Here is a 13,993-nt window from a genome sequence, read left to right on the forward strand (position 1 = left end):
GAAGGAAAGCTTGAAATACTAGTACCAGTTACATTCCAGGATGTGACTGTCATCTTTACAGAAGCAGAATGGAAGAGACTGCACCCAGAGCAGGGGAACTTATACAAAGAAGTGATGCTGGAGAATAACAGGAATCTGCTCTTGTTAGGGTTATTTTTTGTAGTGGATGCTGTGATATGCCACCCAGAACCCTCTTTGGAACTGAAACACTCATTCTTCCAGCTTTTGCTATCAGTGTTGACTTCTGAGTCCTCTCCAAGGATTGCCCTCACTGAAGAGAACCCCCTTTCTGTAGTAGCCCATACCCAGTAACTGGACCTGTGTGGGGAACAAGGCTAAGCCCTCCTGCCTCAACTCAGGACCACTCTGAAAAGCCATGCTGGCACTCTATTAACAATTGCAATGAACTTTACCTTCTCTCCCATTCTCTCTAATCCTGTGACTCTCACTTTCTCACAGATGTTATCTCAAGGCCCTTTTCCAGTTAAACTCCTGCACATGAAAAAAAAAAAAAAAATTTTTTTTACAGTATTTGAATCATAATCAAGGCAAGGCTCACACGTTGCATTTACCATCTTTTGATATCAGAGACAGTCTCTCTGCCTTCTTTTCCCCCAGTCATTGACAGTTTTGAAGATACCAGGGCACTTGTCTTATCAAATGTCCCACATTGTAGATTGAGATGAGATGTGTTTTTCATCTCTTTTATTGTGCCTTTCATTCCCATAGGTTCTGCCATTTGTTTATTCAAACTTTTGAGTTCCTCTTTATGGTTGCCCAATGTCTACTTTATATCCTTCATCTCTTTTGCCATATCTTCCCTCATTTCATTGATTTGAGTTTTGAATTGATTTAGCGTGTTCATTTGACCATTAGTTTCAACTCCTATATTTCATTTGAAGTGTTAGTTTTAGTCCTTTGACTGGGCCATAACTTCCTTTTTCCTAGTATGACTTGTAATTTTTTGTTGGTGTCTTGGCACCTGAGTTCCTTGATTTGTTTATTCTAGAGGTCATTTCGCTCTTTTTCCTAGGGTTTTCTTGCTGGTTGGCTTTGATGTCTGTCTGTTCTTTGGAGTTTAGTTCAACTTATTCTAGACTTCTAGCATAGCTTCCATTTAACTGATCAGAACTTTTCAGCTTTTGTTTTTCTGGTTCTGGCCCTGTCTAAATGGAACCTTTTGTATGCATCTCCCCAGATATGGTCAACCCCAGTTGGATTTTCCCAGTTAAGACAGACCCAGGTCTTAGGAGAGTATAATCACTATCAAGTTCCCAGGAGGATGAGACCCAGCAGTTCTCAGAGATAACTGTGAGGCCTCTAGGCTCTGTACTTTTCCTATCCTTCCTAGTAGGTAGTGCTTGTCAGTCTGCAGCTCTGCACTGGCCTAAAGCCAGTGCTTAATTCTAAGCAGACCCTGTAGCTGCCAGGGGCATGGTTGAGACAGAATCTGTGGTAGAAGGCACACTTAGGGCTTATCCCCTGGGCTCTGAATTCTCTAATTGAGGACCACCACTTGAGCTAGGCCCTGCCCCCTCCTCTTGGGGAAGGTAAAACCTTTAGAAGATGATCTCCTTTACTCCATACTTTGTCTCTCAGACCTATCTTAATTCCACCTTTGACAGGGTCAGAGTTAACAATTGAAAATAGTTTAAGAAGAGAAAAATATAAAATAAAGGAAAAAAGATTAAGAAAAGAAAAAAAAAAGAAAGTTCCTTTTCAGAGCCAGCCCCCAGGGCTCACCTGTCATGAACCAACTAGATTTACTAGCTGGTTCTATGTGTTCTTTTCTTGGAACATAGCCCTTTTCCACTTTTCTGAGCTTGACTGACTCTAAAAGTCTCAGGTTTTTGGTTTTTTTTTGTTTTATGGCAGCCTGGCCTCTTCTCTGCCTGGTGAGACCTCAGGATTCCTTTCCTGCTTGCTCTCCATTTATCTGTGCTTGGAGCTTTTATTCAGCAGCCCAGATTTGTTAATTAAAACCCCAGTTGGAGTTTGGCTGAGTTGTCTTCCCTTGCTCCCAGCCGAGACCACTTCTTTTTTTTCTCCCAGGGAAGTATCTCCAACTGACCGTACTAGTAGGAATGTGCCAGCTTCCAGATTTGGGGACTTTACTAACAGTTCTTTGCCATGTTCTACTCATTCCAGACTGGTGTACAATGTGTGTCTGGTCAGGGATGTCCCCCAAATAGTTCCAGACAGTTTCTGGCTATTTACTAGCTGCTTTAGAAGACTAACTAAATTTCACACCTCCCTATGCTGCCACTTGCCCTGTAGTCTTTTGCTACAGGTTTGATCCCTCAGTTGATAACTCTAAGTTTATTTTGTGGGCCTTAAGGAATAAATGTGTTTTCATAATTAATCCTTTTTTTTCCCAATGTTTTTCTCTTAATAATACTGTTTTTATTTTATTTTTTTACTTTTCATTGTGTATTAGTCATGAAGACTTTGAAAAGTTCTTTCATATTGGAAAATGTTTGGGGTCTTTATATAATTTTCACTTTTCATTTAGACAACCCAAATTCTGCAAAAGTCATACCTTAGGTATGAAAATTACCTAATTTTCAACAATTAGCTGCCCTAGGAATAGAATTTGACCACTGTATTTTCTATTACATCAAGTAGGTCTTGATGTCAAACTGAGTGATAAATAGCCCTCCTGAATAAATACCTTGTCTACATATTTTGATGTTTATATTCATCAAGGGCAGAAAAATTTGATTGAAAGGAGGCTAGGGCAACTGAAACTATTATGAAATTATGCTTTCTGGACAGGTCTGCAAAGTCTATAAACTTACTCTAGTTCAGTGTTTTCTATCTTTACTGATCACAAAATTTTTTTTCATAAAATAGGAATGGAAATTCATTCTTAAAGTGGAAGTAGAGAGTGGTGCAAGGATAGCTCCATAGTAAAATTCTCACCTGCCATGTTGGAAACCCAGGTTTGAATCCTGGAGCCTGCCCATGCAAAAAAAATGGAACCAGAAGAATATTGTCTGGAAAGATAAGGGGAAAAGGAGTTACTGTAATTTCTTGAATGAAATGAACAATGTTTGCTTCTCTTTCATATATATAGAAATTTTCCCAAATTGTGAAGGAAATATTTATAGTAAGTGAGCAGCTTTTATAAATAAAATACATATTTGTTTTTGTCACATTTTAATTGACCCTACTGATAGAGAAGCAGCTAGTCTAATTTGCTTGCAGTTGGGCAAAGGCGAATTGACTGGTTATAATTAAGTATCCTAAAGTTTGGATAGAAGCTTATTCTAAGTTTGAGGGAAGCCAGTGTGATAGTTTAAAAAAGTTATAGAATGTCTTTTTCCCTTGTGTCTGATGCTCCTTTTATCTACCTTGTCAACAGATGAGTAGAACATATGGAATAAAAATAAATAATAGGGGGAACAAATGTTAAAATAAATTTAGTTTGAAATGTTAGTGATCAATGAAAGGGGGGTAAGGGGTATGTATGGTATGTATCAATTTTTTTTCTGTTTTTGTTTTATTTCTTTGTCTAAATAGATGCAAATGTTCCAAGAAATGATCGTGTTGATGAATATGCAACTATATGATGATATTGTGAATTACTGATTATATATGTAGAACGGAGTGATCAAAATAGGAATGTTTGCGTTTGTTTGGTGTTTTTTGGTATTTAAAAAAATAAAATAAAAAAATCGTTAAAAAAAGAATGTCTTTTTTTTCTTTGGAGTGTTTTAGAGAATGATTTCAAATTGCACTTGCTGTGATAGTTATAAATCTCTATATTATCTAATTCTAAGTAAGAAAATAATATGATCACTTTATTTGAAAATTATAAATTTGTATTGCTTTATATACTTTTTATTAGCATTTTCTGTTAGTAGTAATAATTCACTGAACTGAGAATTTATTATGGCATAGGATTTAAGACTTAAACATTTATTGCCTAAGTTAATCCCTTATGAGGCTAATACTGTTGTTACAGTTGGGGAAAATGAGCCCCAGAGAGATTAAGTAACTTGGCCAAGGTCATACAGCTACTAAGTATAGAACTGTTAATAATACTCAGGTAATCTAACAGCAGAACCTGTATTCTCTATTATAACTTTATACTGCCTCTCACATACTCTTTGGAAGTTACTGAGTATTTATTGAGCACTTAACTGTTTGGAAGTACTGTATTAGGTATTATGGAGGATATAAGTACTTTAAAACAAAAAAACAACACCCACAGTCTGTTTTCTGAGAACTTATAGTTTGGTTAGGGAGAGGAGGCATGTAGAGATTCCATTTTGTGCAGTGTGACATATAAAAAAATCCCATTAATGAAATAAATAATAGGAATATAGGAGTTCTGAAGCAAAAATAATCACTTTTGGATGAATCAAACAGGTAAGGTTTCATGGAGTAGGTGAAAATCGGTCTTGTAGAGTAGATGGAATATTCATAGGTGAATTTAGAGATTTAGATAGAGCCTTCTATGCAAAGGAAATAAATAGCAAGAATAAAGACACAGAAGCAGGAAGGCAAGAAGGAATTTAGAAGAGAGTACTTAAGTTTGGTCTAGAGTTTTCAAGTTGTAGAGTTAGAATTTAAGAGTGACTTAAGTGTTCAAACTAAAAAGTTTGAATTTCATTTTGGTAGGCAATTAAAACTGCAGTTGTTTATAATATGTCTGTGGTAGGGAGGCTACTTTTTAAAGCAGGTGACTAATATTTAATTCTCACTATGTGCTGTGAATTAAGTACGGTATTATTGAAAAGTAGAGTAATCTTTTGACAGATGAGGAAACTAAGGCATAGGGAGAGCAAGTATCCCTAATTAATTGACAGCGTTGGAACTAAATCTGGGTCTCCTGATTCTTCTCTAAGGTATTTTGCTATTCTGGGTACCTTGTTAGAATAAGACTATTGGGATATAGAGACCACAGATATCTTATCTAAATATTGCTAGAGATTTTGATAGAAAAGCCAAGCAGACCTGAAATGCTCTTTAGGAGACGCCATGGTAAAACAGAGCAAGTTCCCTTAATGGATGGAAGTGTTAGGAATTATAGAAAGCGTATAATTTACAAAAAAGGATGTCTTTGTGATTTAGAGTAGTCTGGAATATTTTTAATAAAGGAATATTACAGTTCATCAGCTGGATAGAGGGAAGAAATGAAGAAATATCTGGCTGCATACATGGGTCTTAAAGTAGCATTAGCCGTCCTTATGTCATCAAAAGAGCTATTGTTACTCATTTATTTTTCACCTTACCTATCTCGATCACAAAAAAACTGTTAAAATTCTTTAGAATCTTATCCTTTCTGAGGTGAATTCTTTCCCTGGCTTCGGTTCCTATCAACGTATGGTTGGGACAGAACTTCTTGTGCATTTTCCGTGCCAAGCAGAATCTGATATGACTCCCTTTAGCTGTAGGTTTTGTTTCTCACCTAATTTGCAGTCATCTGGGATTTCTTTTTCTAATTATTTTGTTATCTCATGATTTTTTTTCTCCCCCAAAGGCGACAGCCTTGTACCGTGTCTGAAGTTTTCCAGTTTTGTTGGGTGCTTTTTATATATGCAAAAGGTAAGAAAAGAGTAATATTTGTTTAGCTATTAATTAGTTTATTTAAATGTTTGGGTACTAACTTTGCTAACCCATAGTATGTATCAGGAATAGATTCTCACTGAAAATTTTCTCAAGGATTTAATCCTAGATTCTTTTTTAAATATGACCTTTTTATAACTTTTTTCTTTTTTTTTAACATGGGCAGGCACCAGGAATCGAACCCGGGTCCTCGGGCATGGCAGGCAAGCATTTTTACCTGCTGAGCCACCGTGGCCTGCCCGCCTTTTTATAACTTTTTAAGACTTCTCTACAATATTCAAACCTTCTCTTATTAAATGAAAAATCCTTTAATTTTGTTCTAACACTACATCTTTTCACTCAGGATGATCATAGAGCCCAAGACTGATCATTCTCAGAGTAGTTCAAATTACTTTTGAATTTTTGCATCTTGTTCAGATAAATATGCTTAATCATATGTTTCTAGATTCAGTTTATTTCCCTTCTCTTCTCATCTCACCTAATCTAATTTACCCACAATCTGCATTCAGTGAAATATGCCTGTATTATTTCTTGTTATCTTTCTATTTCTGTGTAGAAATAATTCTTAATAATCTAAAGAAGTACAGTTATAATAATTACGCAGCTTTTGGGGGGTTTTTTTTTTGGCATGGGCAGGCTCTGGGAATCGAAGCTGGGTCTCTGGCTTGACAGGCAAGAATTCTTGCCCCTGAGTCTCTGTTGCACTGCCTTACACATCTTTTCACTCTAGACTGTGTGGCGTGACTTTGCCACTAAGATAGCTCAATAATGTAAAGGTTAAAATACAAAAATCATAGAGCTGTGAGTTTCGTAAATCAAATAGAAGACAGTCTCATTATTAGATCACCTTGCTCAATTTATTCAGTTTACAGATGAGGTAACTGAGGTCCAGAAACCATCCTCTAGGAGCAGAGCTAGAATTTGAACTCACATCTCCTGGCTCTTGGTTTTATGTCGAAAAAACACTCTAGCAAGAATGTGGTATTCATTTGGTCTCCAGGTTTGATTTGTTCAGTTATGACTGGCCTTTACTTACTAGTTAGGTCAGAGTTCATCCTATTTTGAGCTGCATGCTTGATTGAAAAGGAAAATCTTTCTTCTGTCAAGCATGCTCTTTAGTCATTGTACTCTCCATCACACTGGCACGTTTCTTTAGGAGATAAGGAGATGTGATCAGTGGCATGAAATAAAGACTTAGGAGCATGTAAGCTGTTTTTTTGTTTTGTTTTTTCGCATGGGCAGGCTCCGGAAAGTAAGCTGTTTTTATAGTGGCTACAACAAGTTTTAATTTCCTGTGACAATATATGATTTTTTTCGTATGATTACATTGGACAGGTTTATCTGACTTGTGGGATTTTTGTTTTCTTTATGTTTTGTATGTTATATGCGTGCTTAGGAGGTAAATGTATTTGGTAAAATATAAACTATTAAAAAATAATTTTATTATCTTTGTTTAAGTTTTGGTCTCAGTCAACTGGGGTGGCATATTGCTTGACTCTGTGGTTAATTCGGTGTTCGAATTCGATCTTATCGTTCATTATTAATTGTCTATAATTATTTGATCTGAAAGAGCCTTTGTCTTCTCACGAACCAGTATTCCTCACTGTGATATTTTCTAATAGTCTAGCTTACTTGTTTTTGCCAGTTCTTGATTTATTTTTTTTAAGGAAAGATGCAATCTTTTAGACTCACCTTTCTAGTGACTCTGCAGCATATGGGCGTCCTAGATTATCTCACTGCTGATGAATAAGCCAACCCTTTGCCTATTGTCTTTTTTTTTTTTTTTTTGCCATGGGCAGGCTCCAGGAATCGAACCCAGGTCTCTGACATGGCAGTTGAGAATTCTGCCAATGTGCCAGCGTTGGACCACCTTGCCTATTGTCTTTTTAAAAAATTTTTTAATTATACATAACCACAAACACATTCTTACCGTATGATCATTCTGTTCTTGTTATATAATCAATAACTCACAATATCATCACATAGTTGTATATTCATCATCATGATCATTTCTTAAAACATTTGCATCAATTCAGAAAAAGAAATAAAAAGACAACAGAAAAAAATTCATACATACTGTACCCCTGACCCCTCCCTTTCATAGATCACTAGCATTCCAATCTACTAAATTTATTTTAACATTTGTTCCCCTTATTATTTATTTATTTTAATCCTTATGTTTTACTCGTCTGTTGATAAGTTACATAAAAGGAGCATCAGACACAAGGTTTTCACAATCACAGTCACATTGCGAAAGCTATATCACTATACAATCATCTTCAAGAAACATGGCTACTGGAACACATCTACATTTTCAGGCAGTTCCCTCCATCCTCTCCATTACGCCTTAACTAAACAGGTGATATCTATTTAATGCATAAGAATAACCTCCAGGATAGCCTCTCTGGAATCTCTCAGCCATTAACACTTTATTTTGTCTCATTTTGCTCTTTCCCTTTTTAGTCAAGAAGGTTTTCTCAATCCCATGATGCTGGGTTCCAGCTCATTCTAGGATTTCTAGTCCCACGTTGCCAGGAAGGTCCACACCCCTTAGAGTCATGTCCCATGTAGAGATGGGGAGGGTGGTGAGGTTGCTTGTAGTGTTGGTTGAGAGAGAGTGCCTATTGTGTTTTGACCTCTTCTGGCAAGCACACACCAGTGAGCAGTTTGGGCTTTTCTGAGGGAAGTGGTTTGTGGCCTGAAGAACAATCTTCTCATTCCAGATAATAAGCCAACTCTTTGGATGTTGTTCTAGTTTGCTAGCTGCCGGAATGCAACACACCAGAGACAGATTGGCTTTTAATAAAAGGGGATTTATTTTGTTAATTCTTCAGAGGAAAGGCAGCTAACTTTCCACTGAGGTTCTTTCTTATGAGGGAAGGCACAGGATGGTCTCTGCTGGCCTACTCTCCAGGTTCCAACAACTTTCCCCAGGGTGATTTCTTTCTGCATCTCCAAAGACCTGGGCTGAGCTGCGAGTGCTGAGATGAGGTATGCTGAGCTGCTTGGGCTGTGTTAAGTAGTGCTCTCTCATTTAAGCACCAGCCAATTAAGTCAAACGTCATTTATTGCAGCAGGCACGCCTCCTAGCCGACTGCAGATGTTATTAGCAACAGATGAGGTTCACATACCATTGGCTCATGTCCGCAGCAACAAAACTAGGTATGGTCACCTGGCCAAGTTGACAACTGAATCTATCTGCCACAGATGTTAAACAGATTTCCATTTGCTTGTTACCTTTGTTTACTGAAAGATAAAATATCTCACTAGGTGAGATTGTTTTTCTAAAGTCAACATTTGAGATGGAAATGTAATGTTAGAACAGTTAGGATATTTAAATCAGATTCTGTATGTTAGGGGCATTTGGCTTTTTGTTAGGAGCTACTTAATATAAATGCTGAAGGGTTTTGCCTTCTATGGGAAGCCTACACAAGTGACAAGTTTAGGCTTGTCAGTGTGATGGGCTTTGAGGCTTGAAATCAGTTGGTGCTGCTTCCTATTTTACATATGTAGAACAGAGCATATTTTAATATCAAACCTCTTCATAGTAGAACTAAACAAGTTGGTTTAATTATATCAATGCAAAATTTAATTATTAATTATCATATGCCTTTCTGGTGAAAGTTTATTATATTCAGAGTATTCAGAGAAGAATGGAGATAAAGTTTTATTCAGGTACTGAGCATTTAATACTTATTTAAGAAATATTGAGTGAATCAATGAATGTCGTTTTTAGTAAAGTTTTAGTTTTCATTAAACTCTTAGAAATTTAGTAAACCATAAGAGTAATGTAAATTTGCCCAAATACTAATTGTAGTTCTTGAATCAATTTTGTATAATGTTGTATAATGGTATTCTCATTATTTTTAAAATGTTAAAAGTTGATGCAAATATAACTCTTTAACTGTTTATAATCCTCTAGGTAATTTCCCCATGATTAGTGATGATTTGGTCAATTCTTATCATCTTCTGCTGTGTGCTTTGGACTTAGTTTATGGTAATGCCCTTCAGTGTTCCAATCGTAAAGAGCTTGTGAACCCTAATTTTAAAGGTAAGTTTGTAAGTCAAAGAGCACTTTACAACTCACATTTCTATATTATGTTTACTCTTGGAAGTTGAATACATAGCACAAGTTTCCTACCATCAGAGAATTTAAGTGTTTGAAAAGCCGTCATCATCATGGGTACTTATAACTAGTAGTCAAACTCTCTATAAAAATGTTTTTGGATAACGCAATTGTAGTTTAAAGTCTTAGATGACAGTTTTAGAAGTTTCTGAAATAAATAGTCAGAAAGGAGAAGATGTTAGAAGCCTGAGGAGCAAAGATTTTATGACATTAGGACTGATAGTGTTTTCCTGTATTGACGCCTTCCTGCCTGATGCGCAGTTGGTCAGAAAGGATTTATAGAAAATTTTCATTTCAGATTTTTGCTACAGAAAAGCAAAAATGGTTCTAAATTTTAAAAAAATGAACTTTCTTTTTCTAAACTGGCAGATGTATGGAGATGATATTTACCTTGGTAATGCATTTAATAGCCCTTAAACTATGTAATTTCTATGAATGATACATAGTAAGATCCCAAGTATGATTTACAAAGCAAATATTAAAAATATTTATAGAGCTAGTATTTAATGCTGCTGCTATTCAATTAATAACATCGATAGGATTCCAGGTGGTTAGAATGTCAGCTTATGCGACTGTCCAAGTAGATTTTAAAAGTAGGTGGAGTTACGGTTACTTCAGTTGCTCCTGCTTTGGTAAATTGATTGTTCCTTGTATTCTTTTCTGTCCTTTCTTTCATTTCCTTCCTAATTCCCTTTTATAATTCTGTATAGCTGCTTCCCTTTTGATTTTTTTTCTCTTTCTCAGAATCTAGGTCAAGAAGAAGCTTTAAATTAATATGTTAAATGTATTTAATGTAATTAAAGTATATGATCTTTCATTAGACAGCATAATTCTTTTTCAAAGGGGTGTTTTTTCTTTAAATGTGAGGCTTATCTGCAAAGTTATACTTTATTTTTGTATTTCTCAGATTGATAGCAATATACTAAAATTATTTTTCGTCTTTTTCTTTTAACCGTCTTCAGATAGATAATTGAATAGCTGAAGTCTTTTAAATTATGATATACTTTTCCTCTATTTGCTGTTTTTTGAGGTATATTTAAATAGAGTCAGTAAATTAGGCACATACATACTATTTCCTAAAAACCCTTATATGTGAAGTACTGGTTGAACTTTATTATGTTTTGATTTATTGGTAATTTGGTTTAATGAATTCTAATTGATGTCTTTCTTTTGTGACTCTACACATGTAGGCCTCTCTGAAGATTTTAATGGTAAAGAATCTAAACCTTCAGATCTACCTTGTGTCATTGAAAAACTCTGTTCTTTACATGATGGCCTAGTTTTGGAAGCAAAGGGAATAAAGGAACATTTCTGGAAACCCTATATTAGGAAACTTTATGAGAAGAAGGTTTGTATGCAGTAAAGAAGCAATGTGAAAATGTTTTCTGGGGAAAAATTTGTTTTACTATGCTGACTTAAGCATCTCTTCTTTCATTAGCTCCTAAAGGGAAAAGAAGAAAATCTTACAGGGTTTCTAGAACCTGGGAACTTTGGGGAGAGTTTGTGAGTACCTCTATTATAAAACTATTTAAATATTTTAAATTCTATATTTAAGAAACCTCAGAGTTCAATAATTTTTATTGTTTGTAATCTGGAAATTTAGAATATGTTTTGTGCACGAGTATGGGGAAGCAATAAAAATCCTATCTAATACTACAAGCATATGTTCTTATTTCTTGAAAATCATATGAATGTTATTTGAAGTTTTATTAGTTAAGCTTCTGGATTATATTTTTTTGAAATAAATTAGTTTGGAACTGTACAGGTGAAAAATGGTTGTGTAGAAGTACTGAGGTCTTCAAAAGTCTCTAGAGCAGCCAGGAAGGATAAATAATCTTACCAAAACTAGCACATACCAGGGAATTTGATTCAGAGTACTCACCCTAAAACACTGTCAGCAGAATATACTTACAGTATGTTGGACGAGAATAGAGGAACAAGCTTGTACTTTATACTCTTGAATTTTTATGGTTAATAATGATCCGACTTAAAATTTAACTTTCAAAAAATTATTAGAACTTTTAGTAAATAAAAAATGAAATAACTAAGTGGTCTAAAATATTAACTGAAATGGCAGTTCTGTGAAAGTGTATTTTTTGTCTACGTGTTTTTTCCTATAGCAAAGCCATCAATAAGGCCTATGAGGAATATGTTTTATCTGTCGGAAATTTAGATGAACGGATATTCCTTGGAGAAGATGCTGAGGAGGAAATTGGGACTTTCTCAAGGTGTTTAAACGCTGGTTCAGGAACAGAGACTGCTGAAAGGGTGCAGGTGAAAAATATCTTGCAACAGCACTTTGACAAGGTGAGTTGAACCATACCAGAACAGTGAAATAAAGTAGCAGATGTACTGGAGACTTGGTTTAATTTTTGTAATTTTTGTTTTGTCTGTTTTACTTCCAGTGTGGAACAAAAAAAACTTAATTGAGAAAGTTACCTTTTTCTTCTTGATTCAATTTTTGTTAACATAAACTTTCAAAGTTTTGAGTCTAAGAATAAGCAAATTTAATATAAATCTAAGTGAATATATCATGTTGATAATTGTTTCTGTCGAAAAGATGGGTCCATAACATATAGTCTTATATATAATGAACAATAGTAGGCATTTAGAAAATGTTGGTTGACCTGAATTGGTATCTTTATCTAAGAGACTGAAGTGTGAAGAAACTGAGATCAGCAGTCTATAAGAAAATTCTGTTAAACTGAGTTTCAGGATTGTGTGATGTTATTTCCAGCAGACACTTAAAATAATGGAGACTAATAGTTTTCTTCCTGTTCACAAAAACTATGCAACTTCTGTCAAGTGCCTCCAAAGACAGTGTAGATAATTCCAAGGGGCACCTTACCTATAAGTGAGCTACTTCAGACTTGAGACAATAAATATCCTGAGCATGTTCTGTGTACCAGATTGTATCCTAGACACTGGAGTACAGCAATGAACAAAACAGCAATGAATATCCTATTCTAACAAAGCTTATTTTCTACTGTGGGGAGATGGACAGAACATAACCAAACAAATTAATAATATAATTTATCAGATAACAATAAGTGCTATGAAGAAAATTAAAATAGAGTAGTAATAAAAAGTAATGGGGGGAGGAGAAAGAGTACTATTATAGATAGAGTGGTTGGGAAAGATATCTCTCAGGAGGTAGTATTAGCAGAGACCTGAAGGAAGCAAGTAAGGAACCCATGTGAATATCTGGGGAAATGCATTCCAGGCTGAGAAGATAGCATGTGCAAAGCCATGACAGGAACAGGGGTAGGCATGTTTGAGGAACAATGAGAAAGCCAGTGTGGTGAGAGTAGAGTGAGTAGAGAAAGAGTGGTAAGCAGTAAAGGGAGGGATGTAAAGGATCTGGCAGATCCTGACAGGCTTTGGAAACCATTGTAGGGATTTTTGTTTTTGTTCTGAGTGAAGCAGAAGACCATTAGGAGGGTGTTACTGAGAAAAGTGATTGGCAGGATCTCACATTTTTTAAAGGTCTTGTCACAGGGCAGAGGCAAAGCTGGAAGCAGGAAGTTAATAGGCATTTGCAGTGATTCTGGTGTTAGTTATTGGTGGCTTTGACTGGAGAAATGATTTTATTTTCATCAGAGAATGGAGAAGCGCTTATTAAAATTTACTCATGGTTTGGATCTGGGGTGTAAGAGAAAGAAAAGACAACCACAAGTTCAGTTGTGTGGATGGTATAAAGCTAAAATCCTTACAAATGCCTTTAAGATCCTACGTGATCTGTCCCCATTACCTCTCTCTCCTATCACTTTCCTACTCACCCATTCTACTCACGGCACACTAAACTTTTTTGTCTTCAAATATGCTGAGCATTTCCCCAATTAAAAGCCTATGCCCTTGTTGTTTCCTCTGGCTAAAATACTTTTCTTCAAGGTATTCATGTACCTTAATTTCTCACTTGTCATGTGTCTGCAATCTGACCACTATATAAAATAATAAGCACTAATACTCTACCTAGTCCTTCCCCCCTCTCTCCTTACTCTGTGTTTAGTGTTCCTTTTAGTATTTATCATTGCCTGCCAGTAAGTAAGGAGGTAGGTGTGTGGAGAAGTAGGAGTTTATTGTCTGTCTCCCTGCATAAGAAAATAAGCTTTAAGAGGGCTGTGACTAGTAATGTACCCAGTGCTTGCACATAGTAGGTATTCCATAAATTTTTACTGTTGCCATTTATCGAGAGAGGTAACCCAGGTGTTCTGGTTTGCTAGCTGCCAGAATGCAATATGCCAGGGACAGAATGGCTTTTTAAAAAGGGAATTTAATAAGTTGCTAGTTTAC

General features: G+C 35.7%; 1 protein-coding gene across 1 annotated transcript in view; it reads left to right on the top strand.

Annotated features, from left to right (window-relative positions):
• The window catches only part of RBL2 (RB transcriptional corepressor like 2), a 113,746-nt gene that overhangs the window by 17,801 nt on the left and 81,952 nt on the right, over positions 1 to 13,993 (top strand). Inside the window, exons 4-8 of the mRNA XM_077132445.1 lie at positions 5,489 to 5,553; positions 9,497 to 9,625; positions 10,891 to 11,048; positions 11,139 to 11,203; positions 11,821 to 12,007. Of these exons, the coding sequence (XP_076988560.1) occupies positions 5,489 to 5,553; positions 9,497 to 9,625; positions 10,891 to 11,048; positions 11,139 to 11,203; positions 11,821 to 12,007 (604 nt within the window). The remainder of the gene's footprint in view (positions 1 to 5,488; positions 5,554 to 9,496; positions 9,626 to 10,890; positions 11,049 to 11,138; positions 11,204 to 11,820; positions 12,008 to 13,993) is intronic.

The sequence above is a fragment of the Tamandua tetradactyla genome, chromosome 16, assembly GCF_023851605.1.
Source record: "Tamandua tetradactyla isolate mTamTet1 chromosome 16, mTamTet1.pri, whole genome shotgun sequence".
Lineage (NCBI taxonomy): Eukaryota > Metazoa > Chordata > Mammalia > Pilosa > Myrmecophagidae > Tamandua > Tamandua tetradactyla.